Source organism: Pezoporus flaviventris, unplaced genomic scaffold (assembly GCF_033815535.1).
Source record: "Pezoporus flaviventris isolate CSIRO_AGI_PZ_B2104156 unplaced genomic scaffold, CSIRO_AGI_Pfla_v1 ptg000016l, whole genome shotgun sequence".
Lineage (NCBI taxonomy): Eukaryota > Metazoa > Chordata > Aves > Psittaciformes > Psittacidae > Pezoporus > Pezoporus flaviventris.
The window spans coordinates 9667061-9691471 of record NW_026892564.1 but is presented as its reverse complement, the minus strand read 5'-3'; the positions used below and the strand labels follow the sequence as shown (position 1 = coordinate 9691471).

The window sequence follows — 24411 nt, the reverse complement described above, 5'->3', positions numbered from 1 at the left end:
GGCTGGTCCTACTGAGGCTGAACAGGATGTGTGATGGTGCCTGGGCACTGGCAGCTTTGTTCATGCAGCTGCTGCTGACTTAAAGCTGTGCCTGCACATATTAGGACAGCATGTGGTGGTTGTGGCTACATTGAAGCCATTATATTTGATATCAAGGCATATAGAGAGATATCCACAGCTTCTTAAGTAACAGTCCTTTAAATTGCCCTGCTAAACATTGAAAAATACAGAACTTGCCAAAGAAAGGGGGTGGGGAGGTTGTTTGCTAGTTCTTCAGCTTTAGCAGGATTTTATTCTAAGCCATGTCTATTGCTTTTATTTTAAGCCATATCCTATAACAGGTGAGTATTTGTATGTTTATGAGGAGTTTCAGTGTCTGTACTTACTAACTAACTTGTTAGTCCTTATTTCTTCCTAAATCATTCTTTCTAGAATAAGTAGGAGAAATTACCTTTCTGTATTTATAGTACTGTGCCTTAGCCCTGCACAGGATTTTCAGAGCCTGAAAAAAGTTCTTTAGGAATGAAGAGGCACTTTCCTGTTGCTAGCTGCTCCCTTGCCTCTTGTATTTTGCCTTGCCAGCTAAGTGCAATGTGTAACAACGCTGTTTGAGTGATTGAATTCACCCAGTCACTGATAGGTGATTTGGACCAAGCATTATGGTGATTCACAAAATCCAGGTTCTCTTTTACCTTAATTCCTGGCAGCTTGTTCATTTAGGAACTCAAAAGTCACTCTGCAGATCATGGTTATAACCTAGGTACTTAGAATGCTGGGTAAGAGTTACATCCTGTAGAATAGCACTGATAGTAGCCAGTATGCTATTATCAAGTTGTATAGATAATACTACGTGATAGATTTTGACTCTTAAGCTTGGGAATCTACATCCAGACTGCAGAGAACTGAGTGTATTAGGTGAGGGTTCAGATTTTATATGCTTTCCTGGAATATGTCTTAAATGATTTACTTCCAAAATGACTCATATTCGCATCAACTTTTCAGGCATATCTAAAGTTATCCTTTTTCCACAGTTCACACTGTTTAGAAGACTCTTGTGTGATGTTGGAGGCTGTAAAATACAAACTCAACTCTCTTAGTAAGTCAGGAAACATAGGGTTCACTTCAAGTTTAGATCTGTCACAAGTCTTTTTATGAAATAAAGACTCATGCTAATGTATGTTCTAGGGGAATAGAGGGAGACAACCATTTCTTGCTTACTCATTTAGTGTCAGGCAGTCATATTTGTCTTCATCTCAAATCTAACTTTGGAATCACTTAATCTAGTTTGCATTATTGTAATCTGAAAGTTTCAGCATAAAAAGAGTAGTTCAGAGGTGCTATCAGTACAAAAGGAGATTAAAAATTATGTCATTTTGAAAGTTAAGGGTACTGTCATTACCTCCAGTCCTTAGTAAAAGTTGTTAAGCTGTAGGAGGGGTAAGGAATGTCATCTCCTACTTTTTTGAATTTACATGGTTAATAGTTAATACTTAAGTTTTTGCTGTATTCCCGTAAACCTTTTTGTGAAAGCATTAGTGTCAGAAGGCTGTGGTTTCTTGATCACTTTAGGCTGAAATGAATTTATACTGCTTGTAAGTGGACAGCTCTCTTGACTGGCTCCTGTGGGCTCCAGGGAACAGAAGCCTGGCTTGTGTGCTTGAAGTGCTCAGGAAAATGCAATTTAAGAGAAATAAGTGTTCCCTGGTAAATTAACATCTGCCTGAAAAATAACCTAGGTTTCTCAGTTTGCTTTTAGTAATTGTTAGGTAATGAGAAGAGAGACCTTTCTTCTCCCAGCAGCTATGGAAAGCAAAGAAATATATTGAACCTTTGAACTACTCTCAGGTGCTGCAGGACAGTGAATTTCTTTTAGCTTTTTGCAGTCTGACTATTGCAGTTTGATATGTAAAATCCTGCCGCAATTGTGTGGTGTAATAATAGGTGAACAGAGATGGTATAAATCCTGCTTTTTTTTTTTTTCCCCTTCTCTAATATCAGAGAAGAGAAAAATCATGTGGGACAAAATAATGAATTTAGTCTTATCTTTTATTTTACTTTTTTTTTTTTTTTTGATTGTAATGTCCTCAGGTATCTTTTCCAACATCTTTTCTTCAGATAGCACTGTCTAATCTAGCACCTGGGGAAAAATACAGGTTTGGTTAAGCTATTTATTGCCTTTCTCTAATACAAAGTTGAAGCTATGTTTCTGGGTAGTAAGAGAATACTTTGTAACGTGCAGTTTGGATGACAGCAGATGCCCTGTTACACTTCTAGGTTCTCCTGAAGAGATGGCAACAGAGCAGCCTACCTGCTGGGCTGGCAATGCTTAACTGATTAATCTAGTTAGTTTTACAGGCTTAGAAAGAAAAAGTGTATGCCACAAAATAGCATTGTGCTCAAGGAAAGATGCCCTCTCCTGATCATTTAGGTCCTGTGTGAAATTGAATTCTTATTTTTTTTTAAGAAAAATATATGCATTAGAATAGACCTGTTTTGAAAATGAAGGCTTTTGCTGCACTAGTTCTCAGTGATGTTATGTACTTGGTTTAAAAGCTCTAAACACTTGAATTTCTTGATTTTTTTTTTTTTTAATGTATTAAATGTTATAAGTGTTCAAACTATGTAAGTGACTACATTAATTTATTACAATTTAGTGCTACAAAATGTACGTAACACATTAGATTTAATTTGATTTTTTTATTTCCTTGACTGAAGTAGGTGCGCTGTATGTAACAAGCACAAACATGCTCGACTGAAGTTACTCTATTTTGAGATTATTACTGAGAGCTTTGGGATTTGCAACTAAACTACCTTCTTGATAGTTTACTCCAGAAGTTCGTTACTTTGAGGGCAGTGAGGCACTGAACAGGTTGCCCAGAGAAGCTGTGGCTGCCTCATCCCTGTCAGTGTTCAAGGCCAGGTTGGATGGGGCTTTGAACAACCTGGTCTAGTGGAAGGTGTCTGTGTCCATGGCAGGGGGTTGAAATACTTCTCACACTTTTTTACATGGCTATGCTGAACTGTACGGTTGATACAGAGACAGTCGGCTGCAGTACTTGTAACAAATGAAAAAGCGTGTAGCAGCTGTGTAAAATCCATTGTTCAGTTCTAGCTTGTTGAGCTGACTTTTCCATGCATGTAGTTTGTAAAGAAAAATCGCATCTTGCTGCCCTGTCAGTACAGTGTTTTGATGTAAATTCCACCAAGGGAAATATTGAGGGTTAAAGCGTTGCCTTTCTTCAAAAGAATTAAGTTTGTAGGGAGCTGTATCTGGTGAAGAACGTGTCATGGTCATGTCATTGATTTCTGAGACCCATAGGTTAAACATAAAAAGATTACCTCTAGAGCTGGGACTGGAGTTGAAGAATCAAAGTATTAGTAGGCTCTAGTCACTGGTATTAATCATTCCCAATTAATTTGTTTTCTAGAAGGTACATGACTATGCTATTTGAAGGATTACATTTATCTGTGGTAGAGTAAGACTTCATGAGTTTATGGCAAATAGCTTTTTTTAGCTATGCTACATTGTATTTATAAACCCCAAAATCTAAAACTAAACAAAAAAAATTACTGTTACTTTTTGTTAACCTTTTATAAAGATACTCCAGTGTAGGCTTTAATAGAACTCTGCTATTACAAGTCATGTTTCTTTGGGAGGTGTTGGAAATCTATACTAAGGAATGTGGTGGCCTGTTTCGCAAGATATAGAAATGTGGCCAGTCAGCTTACCACCTGCAAATCTGGGTAGCTTTATAGTTCACTGAACTGGGTACTGGGTTTAGTTTGCTTACAGCATTATTATTATTATTATTTTTGTTTGAGTAACTTCAGTAATTCTGATTTTGATATTCTAATAGCAAGTTTTGTAATTTTTAGGAAATAAAGCCTCAAAGCCATTACAACCATGGATATAGTGAATCTCTTGGACGGAAAAGCCACATTGATGACTACAGCACTTGGGACATTGTCAAAGCCACACAGTGAGTTTACTTTTGAGTGTTAGATTTGTCTATGTCTGTATTAGCTGAAAAGCAGTGAAATGGATTTTATTGGCACACAATGGGAGGTGAACTGTATTTGTGGGTACAGCAGTAGAAGATTTCAGAAGTGAACTCTACAAAATCACTGTTAAGACCAATTTATGAGCATTTTATGAAAACATGCTGGAGGAATTATGGTAAGCTGTAAATATACATGGTTGCTGGACAGACTGTTGGAAGCGAACATATGGTTTTCTTCCTGTTGGTAGTGATGTTTATTTTCTGTAGGTGATGATTAAGAGGTAAGTGGGCAACATTGATACACAGACATGAGGGTTTCCTTGATTTGTCAACATCATTTATAGGTTAGAAAGAATATGTGTCTGTGTAGTTTCCTTGTCTTTGATCCTGCTGTTTCACTGCTTGCATGGAACTGAGCTTATTGCCGAGAAAGGATTGTAGAAGTAAACTGTGCAAACTTAATAATAGCATTATTAATGCAGATGAGTTATACAAATTTGCCTTCTATACAGTCCTGTAGTACACAGTAACTCCCAAGACTTTCTGAAGAATTGTCATGAAGGTAGTTTTTAGCTTTTTGTTGTTTACCATTCAGAGACTACCACGACTGTCACTTTTCTTCAATGAACTGAGGTGGTAGAGAGTTTTGTAAGATTTTTCTTGTACCATTGATTTGAATGCTTAAACTATTCTTTCTCTTCCTGAGCTAATTGATTTTTTTTCCTCTTAATTTTTTTTTCCCTTTTTTCCTAAAAAGCGTCTTCTCCAATTGAAAGCAGCTTTGCAGCTCTGCATGTGACATAGGCCCCATATAGGTTTAGGAAGTATGTACTTCAGTTTTTGTTTTGAGTTGTGAGGAGTTTAAGTTCCTGAAATAGATGTTGGCTGACTCAGCAGTTGTTGCTCTAGATTCTTTAATAGCAATACTACAATCTACAATCATCGTATTTGAAGATTTTTAGAAATGAAAATACTGTCACAACATCAAACTATCTGCTTCTTAAAAGCATAGAAATACGACAGCAAAAGTGGTTTTACAGGCTACCTGCTTCCATCCTTGTATGCTCATTGCATGTTTAAAACCCTAAAACACGTTTGTCCCTGCTAGCCCTCAAATTTAGGCTGATTATGCTTTCAACTGAGTTATAATTCTTTTCTAGTCTCCTCAAACAAGAATCAACAGAGCTGTGAGTTATCCATTGTGTTCCTTCCCAGTCATGGAAAGATGTGATTTACAGAGAGGATGACTATCACTGAAGAGGAGTATAGTTCTGTATCATAGCCCTAATGGTTAATATCACAGGGAAGGGGGACTGTCAGCATGGGTATATGATCAAGTTGTGGTATCCAGATAGCACCTTCCTGACTAGAGGAAGAACTCGCCTTTAAGTATTTACTAGGATTAGAAGGCTATGTTATGTAAAGCAGCTGTCTTAAAGGGAAAAATCTCTGAAATTTAAGGCAGAAAATAAAACTCACCAAGTATCATAATGCTTGAAATAAAAAATAAAATAATGCTAATATATTTATCGTGTTATTAAAAAGATATACAGTTCCTATTAAAATGATGTAGTTATTCACTTTTGTAGAAATAAAATATTTTATATACATGAAGAATAGTAGATCTTATCCTCTACCACTTGCCCTCAAAAATCAATATTCACTTAGATTAAAATATCTGGTGACTTACTTTCTGTTTCAGTGCTAATGTAAGTAAGGTGCCACAAAAAGTTCTGTAAAAAAGGGGGAACATAGGTCCTTAAACATTAAAGATTATGATGAAAAATGGGATAAAAAGATTTAAAACTCATCTGTACTTCATATGTGCTCTTTGACTGTAGAATTCTATTTTGAGATGTTGAGTTTATGGACACAGGATTACAGAGAAATAAAACAATGTTAGTAAAATAATGCATTTGCTCTTGTGTTTTTCAGCAAGGGAGAATAAGAGCTTGCGAACTGCACACGTTTTTCCAAACATATTTGTTCTTTCTTATCTTGTAGAACTGTTTGTGTGCTTTGTCTTCTTAGTCTGTAGATTGGATACTTGTTAAATTAACATGCTCATACACACATACACTGAGCTACAAATCTAATAACCTCTTAGGATCAAATTAAAACTTTGTATAGAAAAAATATGCAGATGATGTTCTCATTGCAAATATGTATTTATATTTTTTCCCTGTCATGTTCCTGATAAGTTCTCCCACAGGTGTGGGGCCCTAAGGCGTGATTTACACCAAAAAATAGGCTCTGTGTGTTTGTTCTGCAGAAACTTGTGCTGGCTTTAATATCTATTGTTATAAAGGACACTTTTCACTGGCTTTGTTATAAACCTGTCCAAGGGCATGTAGGTAGTGTTAAAGTAGTAGTGTTTTAGCCCTTTGTCTTGCAAATGTTATGGTACGTGTGCAATCTCTTAGCATCTGGTATTTCGGTTCTAGCAAAATTATTTGGTTCATTCATATGAATGTTTCCTCTGTGCTTCTGAAAGCACAATCGGGCTGCTCATGTAATTGAAAACCTGTTTTCAAAGCAGCAGTACAAAAATCGTCCATTCTTGCCTTTGCTATTGCAATGAAGGAACATTAATAATACTTCATACTTAATAAGTATTTCACTTTCAACTGCACAGAAAGTGTTTGGATTTCTTCTGTCTCTACAAAATTGGAGGGTGGGCTGTGTAGTGGTTTAATTTCTCTGAGATAAAATTTAGTGCTCTCACTGGAGCTGCAAGGGAATGGAGTCTTGTAAAAAGAGTTGTGATTTAAAAGTGAAGTTTAATGGGAAGATGTTGGGTATGTTTATCTCTTCTGGCACTCATTGTCATCCAAAGCTGGAGTCATAACTTTGAATGTGATGTCTTGGCAAGAGTGCTCTGTTAACATAATAACTTTCAGTTTCTGCCTACGTTGTTTTAAATCTTTTAAGCCACGAAACTAGGTAAAAGTAGCTAATGTTCACAGGTAGAGAAGTGTATGATGGATTATGACTAGGAGAACAAAATCATGCAATCATAGAATGTTTTGGGTTGGAAGGGATCTTAAAGCTCATCTAGTTCTAACCGCCCTGCCACGGGCAGGGGCACCTTCCACTAGACCAGGTTGCTCAAAGCCCCATTAATCCTTGCATTGTGATTTTCAGTTCAATCGATGCACCTTCTGTTTGTAGTTGAACCTGAGCAAATTCTTACTATGCTGAAAGTGTGTCAACCAACCACTATGAGCATAGGTGTTAAACATTAATGGTATTAATGAGTGCTTTTGTGACTCTTAGTGTTAAGTGCTCAACTGTTAAGATTTCATTATCACAAGATTAACTTTTCTGTTAGTTTTATTCATTGAGGTCATTCAAAATGAAGTTGTATGCATTGTGAAATAGTGCAGCACGAAAGATGAAATATGCTGAATCTTGCTCAGAAAAAAATTGACAGATACATTGGAGAACATGCTTTTCTCCTCATTATTTCTCATGATTCATGGGGCAACTGGTAAGAAAATAGGATACGTATGGAATAATTTAAATCGGTGAGAGTTGGCCAAAGTGACAGTTACTCCTGGCTTTTTTCAGCTATTCACAGGAGAAGATGGGCAGATGTTGACGTGGGTATATGTTCTCTATGCCTGGTCGTTTGTGCCCGTAGAGTTTGATTATAGGGCTGAAAATGAAATGTATCTGCAGTTCACATGGAAGGCTAATATAGCCACAACTGCTTAGACAATTTGAGGCTTTGGAACGCATGCAAGAGCTGAATTTCTCTTGTCTCTCAACATCACTATTAACTGTTAATTAAGCAGCTCTTGAGTTGTCCCTTTGCTGTTGAAAACAAAACTATCTTGCTGTTTAATGCAAAACCCATGAGAAGGTATGAAAGGCTTTGTTAGTATTTAACCGCCGTCGTTCATGGGAATGAGACTTCAAAAGATAAAAAAACAATCATTTTTCTACTAATTTCATTTCCAGTTAAAACAGCTTTGATTGGAGTTACAGCGACAGCAAGCTGAGGGAGTTTGCTCCTGGCTTACCTACTGTTTGTTGACATGGTGATGTGCTCATTGAAGAGAGATTCCTTCCTAGTACTGTGGCCAAATTTTATGTTAATTGTGGCAAAGCTGGCAGTATCTATTTCCAAGAGTCGATGTGCTTGCAGAAAAAGATTAAAAGAATGGATTATGTGTTTAAAATGCAAAAGCCTTCTAGGATACTATTTTTGAAAGTATTAAATGCAGGATAAATTTAACCTGCAATGACAAATAAAATGTTACAGATAAGTTACCAAAATGGCTTAAGAGACTGTAATAGTGAAACAAGCTTGCACAGTGGTATTTTTGCCCTGGAAGAACTATTTCAATCCCTTTTAGAATAAGGGAAGTTCAGTAGGATGCTTTAATTATACTTCATACTGATGTTTACAGCATGACAGTCACCCTTGAGAATTCATCCAAATGCTTGAAAATTTGTTAGATTAATATCTAAGTGTCTTGTATTGTGAGGATTTGACTCCGGTCCTCCTTTCCTTGCTCTTGAAGGGCATAGAGCCCTTTATAGCAACGTTATAAGCACAGTTATGCTGAGTGTCTGAAAGAGATGACTTTCTCATTTTGTAGTCTAACAGTGCGTCATGAACCTTTGGGGAAGGCAAGGTGAAATCAGCTGCAGCAAATCAATGGAAGAAGACTATAGGTAGTATGTGAGAGAAGAATGTTTGATTTCTAGGGCAGAGCTCAAGAAGCCATGACCGCATTGGATTTGGTGGTTTATTTTGTAGTAAAAGAACCTGGTGTTGCCAGGAAGAAGAGCAAATTGCAATTTCTTAACCTTTTTTGCTAGGCAGATTTTGTTTGCCTAGATCCATAACTCCTTTTGTGACAACTTAGTGAATTGAAGAATTATTAAATTGTACCTTCTGTGTTACATCTTTTGTTATTCATTATGATTGAGTTGAAGATACTGAAATAAATTGCTAGGAAGAGTCAGACTGATGGTGACTTAAATGAAAAATCGCTATATATGTCATACTCACTTAAATTTTTGGAAAGTATTTTGTTTTCCTGGGAACACTCTTCAGATGTATTGCAGAACTTCGTGATCTGTTTTGTGGCCAAGTGGTAGGAGGTACCTTGAAGTTTGCCTTCCAGTCGGTAGGAGAGGAAGTCTGTGATGCTAAGCCCAGAGAAGAATCTGTTCCTGCTACTCCTTGTATCTGAATCCATCCCGTCTTTGCCCAGGACCTAGAAGCAGTGATGGGTGAATCCTAGAGAGTACTGTTTGTAAACATCAGTAGAGCATAATTACAGCATCCTGCCAGGGCTTCTCTAGGGGCATTGCAAAAGCACTCTGCCTCAACAGGCTGAAAGGATGATTCACATGCTTGCCATAGCTCTCCTTCATTTTCATATCTCCTGGCCTTTTAAGCAGTGGGGTGGGGGGAAGTCAGGAATGGCATATGTTAAGGCATTTGAACAGGCACTCATCAGACCGCACTGCTGATCTAGACAGGGATTTGGGAGATAGTGCATCCCAAGTTTTGCCAGACTTACAGCCTTATCAATTTTCCTGGCAGTTATATGTGTCTCGCTATGTGCATATTGTCTGCCTGGTTGTGTATTTTTAAGACTTTGTAAACCAAACCTCTTCTCTTCCCCCTTTGCCAGTAATGATTAAAACCTAAGCTTTGTTGTGAAAATTATGCATGTCTGCTGCTTTTTTTACTCAGTCTGAGGGACCAAATTTTACAGGCTTGTTGCCAATTGGTATGTACTTCATATAACAGTCTTTGTTCTCATTTTTTGTAATATTCGGAAAGATTATAGGTATGGCAGCAATTTCTAGCATTTTTCGTAATTTCTAGTGCAACTTCCCTAAGAAATTGAAAGCAATGTGTTCTAGGTAGATTATGTCTAGTATTTCATTTTACTTTTTTTTTTTTTAATAGTGTCCACTGGTTTATGTGCTTCAAACCTGTGATAGGCTTGGGAAGTATTCCTGAGGTTGTTGACTTAGGTTGACTTAGGTCACTTGAGGCTTCACTATTGGAGCACTGTCCAGGTTGAGGATCCGTTCAGATATATGACAGAAAAAATAGCTACCCTGAAATTAAGGTCTGTCTGTCAGTTATGAGAGCTGATCAAGTAGAGCAGAAGAGCCTTAAGTTGCCTAAGGCTGTCTCTTCTGCAGAAAGTAGAACATAGAAGCAGCATAAGAAAAACTTACTTAAATTCAAACTTTAAGAGGCTGTTAAAATTCTGCTCTAGCAGAAGTTGGATGCCACAAGGCAGTGATCTTGCTTTCAGGATGTGCACACACATCAGTCTCCTTCTTGAGACTTGAGAAATCCCTGTGGGTTGTGCAGATGTTGAGATGTGATCTTTGCTTACTTTCGTGCGCTGCTTTTATTGTCACTAAAAATAAATGGTAAAACAGTGTAAGCTTCAAGCCAAAATTATTTAATGCTGGAGTTAGTCCTGAATGAGATACTTACATGATGTTTATGCTTCCTGATTTGTTTCAACTTTCAAAATGTATGCAGATGGATTTTTTTTTTTGTCATGAAGGTAGCTCACATTTAATAGTAATCTTTAATAAAAGAATTTAATATGAAATTGTAGAATTTTGAAATGGTATATAAAAGAAAATGGTACTAATTTATATCAGGAAGATTGCTATTTGTTATCTGAGAAGAAAAATGGGAAGTGTTTGAGCTTGGTTAGTGTTTTTAGTTAACCTAATGATCTTGTCATCTGCTGAATTTCAGTAAGATACTATCAAATCAGTTAGCTAAGGTCTTGCAGTCTTCAGGAGATAAAAAGGAAAGAGAACTGAGGTGGGAGAAACAAATGTAGTTTGATATATTGCCTTGCTGTGCTGTACAGTTTTCTGTGCAGACAAGTTTTCTGTAAAATCTTGAGCTGATTAACTTCTATAATAATTGATATAACTTCTGCCAGTGGAAGCTTCTTGTTGCAAGAGATCTATAACTTTACATAAACAGAAAGTAAAGATTCTTCTTCATTTCTCTGTGGAAGGTTTTGTGTTGTGACCATAAGTATGATGTTTGCCAGATGCATTTTTATGTAACGTAACAGCTTCAAAAAAACAATCTTGTTTTCTTCTTCAAGGTATGGAATATATGAACGATGTAGAGAATTGGTGGAAGCAGGTTATGATGTACGACAACCAGACAAAGAAAACGTAACGCTTCTCCACTGGGCTGCAATCAACAACAGGATAGATCTGGTGAAGTAAGTATTACACCTTAATCATAAAGTAGTCATGCTCTTAAAAATTGTTGAATTGTTTTTTTTAAGGTGTTAAATAATCTTGAGTTTTGTGAAATCTCAGTTTTTGGTTTTGAAATCTGGGGGAGGGGGAAGAAGTTAGCAGACCTAATTTATGTTTCAGCATCAATATTTTGATGATACAGGTAACAGAAATAAGACCTGTTATATGTCCAAAACTCAAGCTCAAACTCTTCTTAGATGAGATAAACCGGTGGAACAGCTATTAAGCTGCACATGCAATTTCTTCATTGGTTCTTTATTTTTTATTTGGTTTAAATACCAAATTTTTTTTTTTTTTGAGGGGATGTTTGGTACTAGGTGGTAGTGAATGTTGAAGAAGCAAGATTAACATGAGGCAAGGGGTAGTTCCTACTTGATTCAGCATTTTAAGAAGTTCTAACTTAAATAGATTCTTTGTAACAGCTGTGTTTTAAAATGCAAAAAGGTAACATTGTAGCACCTCTTCTTGTGTTTAATAACAATTTTTAATAATGGGGAGCTGTAGCATTTGGGGTATTCTTTTCCTTTTTAGTTAATAAAATCTAGACTATTTTCAAACATATTATCTTTCAGAACCTGGAGAGCTTAAATTCTGAGGGGATAATTCTTGTTGTTTAACAAATCATGAGTGTGTATAGAACATGTTGGTTTTGTTCCCTCTACCAGTAAACTGCAAAAAAATGACATAAACTGCATATTTTCAGTCCTCCTCAAAGCAATTCTTATTAATGAGTGTGTGTACTTACACATAAAACCAAATGCAAAACATCTTCATTTAAACATGTTCTCCCCATGTATGTCCTCCACCAGCACCTTCATCAGACCAGATCCTGAGTTTCTAGAAGATCTCAGGTTCATGTTTCTCTTCTTGCATTTAAAGGACTTTGTGTCCTGATGCAGTTCTCTTAAAAGATTATTAGATGGATGAAGACAGGTAAATAAGATTTGTATCTGATGAGAAGGGCTTTGGGGTCCTGAGCTTGCTGGCGAAGCTGACTGCAGTGCAGCCTTCTGGTAAAAAAGGCCAGTGGTATACTGGGTCCTCATTAAGAAAAACAGTGCCAGCGTGTTGAAGAAGGTTGTACTTCCTCTCTACTTGACTGTTTAAGGTGAACATCTGTGTGAAGTTGTTGGTTCCCCTTTGCAAGACAGATATGGACTTACTGGGATTGCAAGGATGATTAAGGGACTGGAACATCTGACATAAATAAATGCTGCAAGTGCTTGGGCTTCTTAGCATAGAGAAGGCTTTTTTTTTTTTTTCAGTCTATATAAGATTCATAGAAAGGATCTTATCAATGTATATAAGTACCTGAGATACCTGGTAATATAATATCTGGAATCTTATTGCTGTATATAAATATCTGAAGAGAGGGCGTAAAGGAGACAGAGACAGAGCTTTCTCATTAGTGCCTAGTGGCAAGACAAGAGGCAGAACATGAACACATGTGAAATTCTGTCTGAACATTACAATACATTTATTTTACTGTGCAGGTGTCTGAGGACTGGCACAGGTTGCCCAGAGAGGTTGTGAACTCCTTATCCTTGGAGATATTAAAAATCCTACTGGACATGGTCCTAGACAACATGGTCTGGGTGCTTAGATCAGGGGTGGTTAGGCTGTGTGTTCTCTAAAGGTCCCTTCCAAACTGATTTCTTTTCTGAAAGAATATTTTGATTATATGCAGTAGATATCACAGTAGGTTTTATGTCTTTATTGTGGGTAGAAGCTTACAGTGGAAACCATAATTCTGCATTTGGTGTCTTCCTTTCATAATAAAATAGGTAAACAATGTGCTTTCTGGCACACTGAAAGAGAGCCTCTTGCAGAAGCGATGCAGGATCCTGATTTAACTAAATAACCTGGTTTGGCTTTTTTTGTGAGAGTACATTATAGATCCTATTGTGTTCTTCCTTTTCATTCCATTTTACTTCTGGGTTGTCCTGGGTCTTTATGGCTATGACTTGCTGTGAAATAGCTGAAATGCATACAATTTTTCAGATACTCGTTTTTCTTTCAGAAAAGAAGAGCATCTAAAAGCAGTTGTATTTTGAACTCAATTTTTTATCCATCTTGAATGCATAATGAAATACATGCAATGAATTGTTCATCTTCTTTGGGCTTATTTGGAAGCCATATTTGGTAGGTCTTTATAATGTCTGAAAAGTGACTAGCATTGAGACAACTATCATCATTTAAAAACATGAGCCATTTGAAAAAATAGGCCTGTTTTGTGGGTAATGTTTCTGTATTAATTTATGTATGGTTTCTGTATTAAGCTTTGCAGTGCAATGAATCTATCTGCATGATACTTGATTATCAACTTAATACTTTAGTTCACTAGCATTTTATGTATTCTACAGCTTTTTTTTTTTTAAGAAAAAAAATGTGTGTTTTTTGTTTTTTTTTTTTTGTTTTGTTTATTTCTGTTTTTTTTCTTAACGAAAAAAGCCTCCTTCCAGAAATGTGTCTGGGGACCTTCTGTTATTTGTAGAGTAAAATTGGCCCGAATTTTAAATTGCACATTGGTCCTTCTTTGAAGCTGAATTTGTGAAAAGTACTTCAGCATGCGATTATTTTGTGGTCTTTCCCCCACCCCCCTCCAAGCATGTTGCTAACAATTTCCTGCTATAGCAATTTGACATAGAGATGATTCAAAATGCCACATCCAGACAGATGGAAGTCTGCTTAAATTTGTCTCAGTTGCCAGTTAGGTCTTCGTTACAGGTTAGGAAGATCTCTCCACCTATGTTTGAGTGTTGGAAACTTGTTCCGAGAATTTTAATTCAATGTAGTTTTAATTGTACCAGCCCTGTCTCTTTCAAATTATTTTACTATGAGCCCTGACAATTAAATCTAATGTGTCTGATTCTTCCTTTTTATTCAAAAATACGTCAAAGCTCTTGTCCCTTCTTGAAGCTTCCCTACCACTGTGACATACTGCATAGCATTTTCTTCCTGCTGTTTACTGAAGTGTACGTGACTACCAATGTGTTTAGCTGTCTCTAGAATTTCTTCCCCCGATGCAGTTCTTGTGCTCTTAAGTTCCTCTGTCTTTAGGGGGTCTTGATTTATTTTAGCTTATATCACCCAGCACATCAGGTGCGCTCTCACTCTTTCTTCTGAGAGACACTATTTATTCTATTTCCTTAGAATGAAATTTTGGTTTTGTTTGATCCTATCACATCTTTATCAAAGTCTCTGCTATTTCCCTATTGTGTGGAGTGGATAATTTCATTAAATATGTTGGCTAGTAAGCTTGGTATCACAGAGATGGAGCCTACGTATAAGTGGTCTGCTCTCATGATACCAAATTTCAGTGCCTTGCTTACTGGGTATTGACTGTGTAAGGTCTTCCCAATGAAGTACCTAAGCAGCTCATTTGTGGAGATCGCAGGCTTAGAATTACACTTGTCTTATTTTTAGTATTTCCTCATCCTATTTTGAGACTTGAGATTCAATCTGGATAATGGTGAGACCCATTGATATAAGAAAGACTACATAACATTTTCTTAGTTCTACAGCATCAGTGTCAGACATCCACAGAGTTACTCTTTGTTTCATTATGACATTGATCTGTTGGTCTGTCTTCAATTCAGTTTTATAAAAATGCAAAAAAATTGTCCTTTTATCTCTACAGTTCCTACTGCCTGAATTTCCCTGTTCCCTGTTTTGAACCTGCAATTCCCTGTTCCCTGTTTTGAACTTTCTTCAGACATTAATTCCTCTTTCACTTTTCCTCTTTCTAGCAACTGTGACTGTGTGCACTTTGAGTCCGCAAGCATTGAATGCAAGCTGGGGCAGTTTTCAAATGCCTGACAAAGACTTAGTGATCCTAAGTGGGTATCAGTGGAAGTATTTTCTTCTTAAGGCGACCTCTTTTCAGATCTGCTTGCTTTGAATGTAAGTAGATTGCCTAAATAGGACTTGCACACTTAGCATCTTCTAGAGTGGAAGATTAAATGACTCACTGAGAGTAGAATAGCCAAGTTCTTCCTTCTACCAGGGACATTCCCATCAAGCACAACGTTCCTTCTTGAAGATCTATCTAGACAAGGAGAGTAAGTTCTCAGTCTGGTTTTGCAGAAAAAAAAATCTCACCATTTTTGTGTACTGAATGTGAAATGCAGTGATAAATCTCAGCTTAGTCTAAGAACACTCTTAAGGAAACACAGAATGTGCCATCTGGCAGGAGATCACCGCCTTGTCTTGTCCCAGTTGTCAAACTGCAAGTTCTTCCTTCTAAATAAAACGCACTAACCAGAAGCAGTGCTGCTGCTTAGTAGAATCTGAACATACTCTGTGTTTCTGTGGGGACCAGTGTTTGAATGAAGACAATCTGTTTAAGATGAGTGGCTGTCACATCAGCAGGATGGATCCAAGCTTTGACTGTGAATTTATCTGTACTGTCTTTTATCTCAGCAAGATTTCCTTGGGAACCCCTTCGCAAGGGAGACTAAATAGCTTCTTAGTGTCTTTTTCGGATTTGTTCTTTGGTAGCTGATACTTTGCTCCACAATAACAAAATTACATTGTCCCTTTACCTTATATACAAGCTTCTCTTCTCACCTACCACCTTGTCTTTTCTGTGTGCCAAGACTTTCACAAGGTCTTTGGTTGTTCTCATTGAGATTTCAAAAAGCTTAACTTCAGCCAAGAGATGTTGCAGTTTTTTTCTTGCATTGAAAACAAGCAGAGTGGACAATCAGAGCAGATCTTCATTATGATAAAAACAAGAATTTGTATGACTTCAGTAAGTCTGCTGAAATTCTTCAGTGTGCTTGATGGCTCTAAAGCAACTGTATAAAAGAACTCTTCCTTGAGATGTTTTTAGTGTGGATACATACAGCTAATGTGTTTTTTAGTTTCTGTTCCAAAAGTTTCTTTTTTGGGCTGTTTTTGAAGTTGCTGAATCAATAAGCACTAGAGAAAAAGAAGATAGTTACTTAGGGAGTGATGTTTTTCTGTTTTCTGTTTGTTGCCACCCTTCTTGCCATGTCTTGAAACACAGAGAAAATTGAGGTGCCGGAAATGAAGTGCTGAGGATTTTAAGGACAGTTTGTGTGGGTCTGAGAGCAGCATTCACATATGGCTGAGTGGTATTTTGAAAGCAAAAGGTCTGTAGGTACAGGTACTTGAAATGTGTAACCACTTAGGAATCTATAGCTAGATAGTACTTTCCAAAGGTCTGTTAGTAATAGCTTCTTTTCCCATTGGCTTATATAGCAGGGAATGAAGAACTAGAAGCCTTCTGATAAGGCCTGTTTATTAAAAACATTAATTTCTTTGTAATGTGTGCATATTCTCTCACAAAGAAGTCATAATTCCAGTTTAGAGTCCCATATAAAACAGCAATGAAAACAGTTGACAGAAGCAGTACAAATGACTCTGAATATAAATTTCTGTGGTTAAATATGGGTAATTTGCTTTGTTAATACAGGTAGCTTGTATTTTTATAAATGTTCTTGAGAGAAAAATAATTTCTAGCCCATCATTTAGAAGTGTATCTTAAATACTCATTTTTTTCCTTTGATTAATAATAAATTAGAAGTATGTGAAAACCTTAGCACTTGGCTAGATGTGTAACTTAAGTTCTTGGAACAATGACTTTGGCAGGGCCATTCCAGAGGTGATACATGCTGCATGCTGAATTGTATGGAATTTTGCCATTTAGCCAGAATTCTCTAAATACTCTAAATACAATAGTCTTTTAGCAGCATGTTCTTGTACCAGTAATTCTTTTTAATGCAGCAACCGCTAAATATTTTAGAAGAATCAATTTTATTAAATATTTCTGTGGTAGCACAGATTGTACTAACATACTTACATAGCAATTATTCTGTTTTACCTTAGAACCAAACTAGGAAATAGCATGTTTAAAACACAGTAACGCGGTAGAAAGTATCCCTACTCTCTCAACCTGCATCAGAAAGGTAAAATGTTAAATGTATATGCATGATGTATAGAAAAGGAAGTTATATCAAAGCAAGGAAAGGTTCTGGTCTTTTGATCTTTATCTTCCTGTTTTGCATAATGTCAGATGTGCTTACTGTGTATCCTCTATATTTAACCAAGGCAAACAATAATGTTTACTATTTCTGCTATTCCAGATACTATATATCAAAAGGTGCTATCGTTGATCAGCTTGGAGGAGATTTAAATTCGACCCCACTTCACTGGGCAACAAGGTGCTGAAAAATCTTCTGGAATTTTCTTTTCATGTGTTTAATTTGGAATATGCTATTGATCAATTTATGAAATTGCTGTATACAGAGGGAACACTCTGTACAAGAATTAAGTCCATCATCGTTAACTGGGCACACCATGTATGTAGTATGATTGAGCTGCAGAAGCTTTCAGCATATAGTTCAGTTTTTGTCTAATCTTTTTCTGATGTAGAGGAAGTTAATTACTGTGATAGGAAAGGAGTAAAGTAAAATTAGAGTGTATAGGCACCTTGGCTTATTCTTACTCCGGAGATCTTATTTTTGTCAGTCTTTTGTCATTTGTTCAGCAGCTCTTGTGCAAATGGGGCTTGGGATGATTTTTGTGTGACATTGTCCTTGCAGTGTTCTATTACATGTATGGAATTTAAGATGCACGTAAAAATCATGATGCAGAAGATGGTCAGAGAATAATTAATGGCTGGGAAAAATGAAGACAGCCTTGAGTAGTAGCTGCACCTTCACACAGCCACCTAGAAATAGGATACAGAAGAACACTGTCCATATTAATATTTTTACTGTAGACGGCAAAAGGAGACTTAGAAAATTAGCTTTTAATACATTTAATATGTCTAAGTAATTTGTTTACTAAAGACGAGGATTTGGTTTTTAGCCTCCCTTAAAGATTTTAGCTTGTATATTTCTTTTTGTTACAGATCACTCTCTGTGTTAATAGCACAAAAGCTTGATTAAATTTCCTGGTGTTCATGGCTGTAGTCTGTTGTTCTGTGAAGCAGTGTCTGAAGCTGCTTCTGACAGACTGAAAAGGTCTTTTTGCTCATGTCAGAAAGTTAGGTACCTTGTCTACAAGAAGGATATGCCAGTGCTCATTATGCCAAAAAGGTGCTTAAGCTTTTAATGTAGTGTGGAGGAAGTGTAGGCCTTGGGTTTTCCTTTTTTCCTTCCTATTTTTATTTCACTACTGTTTTCAGTACTAGAAAGATAAACCATATGCCCCACAAAAAGTGAGAGTATATAGCCAATTTGACATCTCTTAAAATAGCAGGTTTCATATGTGGATTGGAAGAAGTTGGAGTAGACAGATATGTAAACTAGATTTCTAAACTTACACTTTTTTTTTTTTGTTGACTGGCTTTTTGCTATACAACACTTGGGTAAATTGCATGTAATGAATGCATTGGCTGCACAGAATTTGCTTGTATGAATGAGTTTGCTTACTCAGTTGCAAGAATTGGATCATGACAATTGTTTTCAAAGCATGAGTTGAAGTGCGTGAGCTCTGGTAGCATAGTAACTGCTAAATATATTTGTTGTATTCAAATATTCAAATTTTAATAGTTTTTCTGTGTATCATTAGTCAGTTGTTTGTTTTTTATGTTTTGTTACCTTTAGGCAGGGTCACTTATCCATGGTTGTACAGCTGATGAAATATGGGGCAGATCCGTCGCTAATTGATGGAGAAGGATGTAGCTGTATTCATTTGGCTGCCCAGTTCGGACATACTTCGATTGTTGCTTACCTGATAGCAAAGGGACAGGTACATTTTCCATCAGGAACAAGTTTTGTGTTTTGCACTCAAATTACATGTAATTGTATGTGGGTTTTACGTTACCAGAAAAATCTTGCAGATGTACAACAAAATAACTTGCGTAACAGGTGTGAACTTGTTTAAAGCATAGCATTAATCAAGTATAAATGGACTTTAAAATGTTCTACTGTGATTATGAAATCTTCCTGTGTTTGTTTGTCCTCATGTTTATGTACAGATTTGTCCTGTTTATCTGAACATATAATACTTCAGTCCAAAAGAAGCTGTGTGTCTTTACATGTGTACATACATAAACACACAAAACTTGCTTTAAAATTTAAAACTTGTTCTCTTGGAAAGAGCTCTCCTTATCAATAGCTTTTAAAATGATGATTTTTATTAAAATCACCAAATATTATCAAGTATGATTTTGGTATCCTTTGTATGCTGTAAGCTTGAATTAATTTTAACAATAACTTTTGGAAGCACTTTAAAAAATTCAACTTTGATATTATGTATTGATTTGTATATTTAAAATATAGTATGTTTTAAATATAATACTATTAAGAGCATTGTAATAACGATCCCATAATTCGGTTCTTTAGCTATACTACACAACTGTAGAAACAACGTGGTTTCTGTAGAAGCTGTGGGAAATAGATTATTCTACTTTTTATTCGTTTTTACATGTTTTTACCTTCTTTGTGATGCTGTGACTTTTGCTTATGTGGGCTTACCCTATATGCTACTTGCAAATTATTTTTGCCATTTATCTTTATAGAGACCAGGCTTGACCTAGTTCTGAACCTTAATAGTAGTACCTGTGTGATAAAAGACAACTACATAAATGTCAAAATAAATGTCAGTGTAGGCTGTTGTGCTTCGTTAGTTCTGATCCTAATGCCTTTGTGGAGCTGCATGTTCAGAGGAGAGCCAGCTTTCCTAACTCTGTAGAGAACTGACTGGTGGATTAAGCAATTGCTCCTAATTGCTTCTGTCCCTTTTTGAGACAGTGCTGGAACCCACTTCAGTGTTGCTGGTTCACTGGCTTCCTGGGCTGCAGCAGCCAATGGTAAAATTTCCAGTCTGAGGCTTGAGTCCAGTCCTTGACCTTCTGGAGGGGAAGAACTCTTGGTCAGATGCCCTCTGGCCTTGGTTAGAAGTGAACCCACTTTCAGTGCCAGCAAGTACTACTTGGCCAAGAGGCAACAGTAGCCGATAGCTGTTGCTTTTTATTTAGTTATGTCTTTTACTGAATTTTGAGAGCCCAATACTTGGCTATGTCATAATTTGCTCATGTTTGTGTCAGTAGGTTTTCCTGGTTCAAAATCAAGCCTGGGGCAAGTACATGACATAAATATAATCAGATAGCAAGTAACAGAACCTGTAGCACAGCTCAAGTTTAGGTAAAATGATTATTTTAGAAAAAATGCCAGAAAGAAAAACTGAAAAGAGCTTGAAGGCACTTAGAAATGTTCCAAATTGATGCTTGCATTTACTTGTTCATGCTACCTACACTACTTAAAATGCCAGAGATATATCAGGGGCATATGCAAATGTCACCCCAGAATAAGCTAAGATATGGATGTGGTATATCGGGTGGTTGAATAATGTGTTTGTATTCCATGGCATGTGTGAGAGAACCTCAGTCACACATGACAGTTACTAGTAGGGTAAAGTCAGGTTGTAAGAAATATTCTGTAGCTAAAGTTATAGTTTAACTATTTTGTACTCATACTTTATCAGGTAATCATGAAGTATGTATTTTTTTTTATTATTCTCAGAATTGCAATTTTATATGTTAACTACTGTCCCAAACTACATGAAGCTTTCTTCTGAGCTATGGCCTAGGATTAGCTGGGCATCTAGGTTGGGAGACGCCAGTGTAGTAGCAGCAGCCTTGGGGACTTTGGTGGTGCAGCCTGTGAGAGCTGCTCCTAAGCACTGTTAGCTCTGTTGGCACTAAATACTGTTCTCTCCATCAGGCTCAGGCGAGTATTAAGACATTGAATCAAATGCATATGTCTTAGACCCAACCTACAGCACATCACTTACAGAATTATAAGTCTAGTCATGTTTCTTCCTCATGATTATCAAAACTCTGCTTTTCATGACCTATAGTATTCAGAACAGAGTTTTTGTTGTTTGAAAGAACAAGATATGTCAGTTGTGTGTTAGTTCTGTGTCAGTTCTGAGCCTTGCTTGATGAGCTGGCTGCCTGTTCATTCCACAAGAATCTTACAAAATCTCTCCTTCTAGTGAATAACTAGCGCATGTTTTTCCTAAATTAGGAAACGTTTTCAGCCTTACATCTCCCTTCTTTATAAATCTCCTTTACTACATGCTCTTAAATATGTTGTCTCTTTAGAAGTCTGTTTCCCTTTCCCTGGGCAACAGTCCATGTGAAGGAGATCTTTTCCTTACGGAGTTAGGATTCTGAACAAGGACGTGATGGGTCTTTCTGTGAAGGTCTGTGTTTTGTGAACTAACCAGTAATGGTTCTAAAGAGGATCAAATTCCTGGTCCCTTCTTGGGCAATTTAATGCACTTCTAAGTGGAATCTTGATGCTTTTTGTGCTTTTAAAAAGGCCATATTGTATCACAGTACTGGTTTGACTGTTGCTTGTTAAATGTCCTGGTAAGCCTAAATGCTGCTCTGATCTCTAGCTGCTATTCAGAATCCTACCTTGTCAGCTACACTGCTTTCAGAAAGTAGTGTTAAGTGGCAGAATAGCTACTACAGCTCCTTTCCATGCAGGAAGCTCTTTCTCCCCTATGTTTTTGCCTCTCAAAAAGCTTTTTGTGGAATCTTGTACTAGTGTCCTAGGATTAAGTCTTTGCATATGCAAAGTTGCTCTCTTTCAGAACCAGAGTTGTTCTATTTCAGAAATAAGTGAAAGAATTTGCCAGTTGTGGTCCACAGAGTTCATGCTTGAAATACATACACAGGGCAGCAGGATGTGCAATTTTTGTTCATTGTTGAAATCTTAGGTTCTTCCAATGCTCATACTGTGTTCTAACAGCGTAAATACAACCCTCCATGGGCATTATCAGATTGACCTGTCACTGAGAATTAAACAAGAAATTGATGCAAAAATGCTTGTTGATACACACCGGAGCAGAACAGTCTCCTAATATGTACCTGCTGCTGAAAGTTTACATTTTTGCCTCAGCCCTTTGGCAAAAAGTAGCAAAAGAGCTTCCATTCTGAAATGTCCCACTTATTGTGTGGGTGCGGTAATGATCTGGCAAAATAATGAAGTTTTTTTTGATGAGAGGTTTGTTAGAGCACAAGTCTGCTATCCACAACTATGTCAGCTTTGTTACATCTCTACAACAGTATGCAAGTCAGTCTTAGCTGCTTTGCCTATAGTTAAAGTTCCTTTGAAAAGGAATCTGCCTGAGCCCATCGTATAGCTTAATATGAGTAATGGCTGTAGCCTGCCTGGGTAAATTGTGTGCAGGGAGTAGTCTGGAGCTCATGGATTATTTTTCTTTTAGCTGACTGTCACCTAGTCTGCAAAGTGTAGTTTTGATTAGTCAGGTGGAATCACTAAAGAAATGGTTCTGCTTATGTCTGGGCAGTCAGATCCCAGCTGTTATGAAGAATTGCTTTTCTTTATGAAATGTGAAGACAAAGGAGTCATTGTTCATGTTACAGTAATTTCTACAATCTTCAAAATATTGTTCTTCACAGTGTGACCTGCAAATCAAAGTTGTGCTTCTCAAAAATGAAGGAACTTGAAGCTAGGCTGCAGTTCTAATTTCCTTCATGATCTCAACAACAGGAGGTTAAAGGGAGTGCTGGTTGTGCTGTGCTAGTAGGCTCAAAAGGATCTACTCTGTACATGTACTGGGGCAAGCGAACTTGGATCCTGATCTTAATGCGTGTAACTCTCATCTGAGCAAATAGTACAATAAAGCAGTGGTTCTCTTTCCTCTTCATCAAGCGCTTTTAAAATTTATTATTTCTTTTTAATTAAGCACCAGAGTAAAATCCCAGAAATGTGAAGTTATCTGCAGGCCAGGGAATTTCAGAAGCAATTTTTTGGAAGAACTGAATTGGATTTCCTGGAAAACATCTGTCTGGGTCAGGCTATCAGCACCATGAGCGGGGATCCCAAGGTGCTGGGTATTTGGTAGACTACTGGAGCAGAGAAGGTTCTGGAGTGATAGAAAGCAACATCATCCACTTTCTGGGTTTCTGTCAGTAGTTTCTGTAGCAAAAGACTTTATTCAAACACTTTCAAACTAATTTTCCTAGTAAGGACTGAGGGGAGCAGCACAGAAATTATTGGCATAGCTGTATTGCCTCTAAGAAAACTGTTCAGATCTTGCACTAAGGTAGTTTAGAGTGATTTTGTTAGTGGTGGTCTTTGGAACTTGCCCAAATATGCTTGAGAGTTTTATCTGTCTCCAGTGTATTTAGGGATTGCCAGTTTCCAAATTAGTGAGGCGCAGGGGTCTATGAAAGGAAAAACTGCTGTAGGTATTAGATCCTTTGTGATGGATCAAAAGGAATTGTCTGTATGGTGCTGTTTTGTCATTCTATGGCTATGTTCTGTTAAATGTTTTTTTTATATATATATATTTTAGCTACAGGATTACTCACCACTTGATTCTAGGTCAGTTTTATTTCTGTGTCTGTTGTTTTTATTAATGGCTTTTGTTTAAACTTAAAAATTTTCTGGCATCCATTAACTTGATGCCCAGATCTGTAAATATGTTTGGAACTGAGTGAACTAGGGAAAATTGCTTTGCAAGTGGAAAAATAGATGCAGCTACCATTCAGTAGGATATAGGATTCAGCCCATGGTATTTATGCTGATTTATCAAGTATTTTATTAAATATTGGTGCATGTTTTTAATTTTCTCCTGGTTTTGAGTACAACAGTACACTGTCTGTATATCTGTTATGCTGAAGATTAATAGTAAGGTAGAAATGGCTAGTCTTACACAGCATGACTGTTCCTTCATTTCCAAAATAGTTTGGAATGGTTATGTTTTTGCAGTGGTGGTGTTAACGTCTGTTTTCATTTTCTAAATCCCTCATTTTATTATATACTAAAAGCTTGCCAGTTTTTCTCCAATTCAGTTGGCTAGTCTTAAAATACTGCTTCTCACTGCAAGCCTTGTAGCTACTGGATCTTGAGCATGCTTACTTATCTCACCAAAGTACTTTTTTTCCTTCCTTTCTTAGGATGTAGATATGATGGATCAAAATGGAATGACACCTTTAATGTGGGCAGCTTACAGAACACATAGGTAGTATCTCACTGCATTTCTTACTTTCTCTTGATGTTAAATAAGTGGCTTATAGGAGTGACTGTGTTTGATTTTTTGGAAAGTTCTGGTTTGGTTTTGTTTGTTGGTTATTTTTTTTTGTTGTTTAAGTAGTCAGTGTTGTTTTCCACAA

The 24411-nt window shown here is 36.9% G+C and overlaps 1 protein-coding gene across 1 annotated transcript in view; it reads left to right on the top strand.

The window, feature by feature from the left end:
* Positions 1 to 24411, top strand: part of ZDHHC17 (zinc finger DHHC-type palmitoyltransferase 17) — a 75190-nt gene that overhangs the window by 13706 nt on the left and 37073 nt on the right. The window contains exons 2-6 of the mRNA XM_061454739.1: positions 3877 to 3980; positions 11120 to 11242; positions 17393 to 17470; positions 18860 to 19004; positions 24196 to 24260. Of these exons, the coding sequence (XP_061310723.1) occupies positions 3877 to 3980; positions 11120 to 11242; positions 17393 to 17470; positions 18860 to 19004; positions 24196 to 24260 (515 nt within the window). The remainder of the gene's footprint in view (positions 1 to 3876; positions 3981 to 11119; positions 11243 to 17392; positions 17471 to 18859; positions 19005 to 24195; positions 24261 to 24411) is intronic.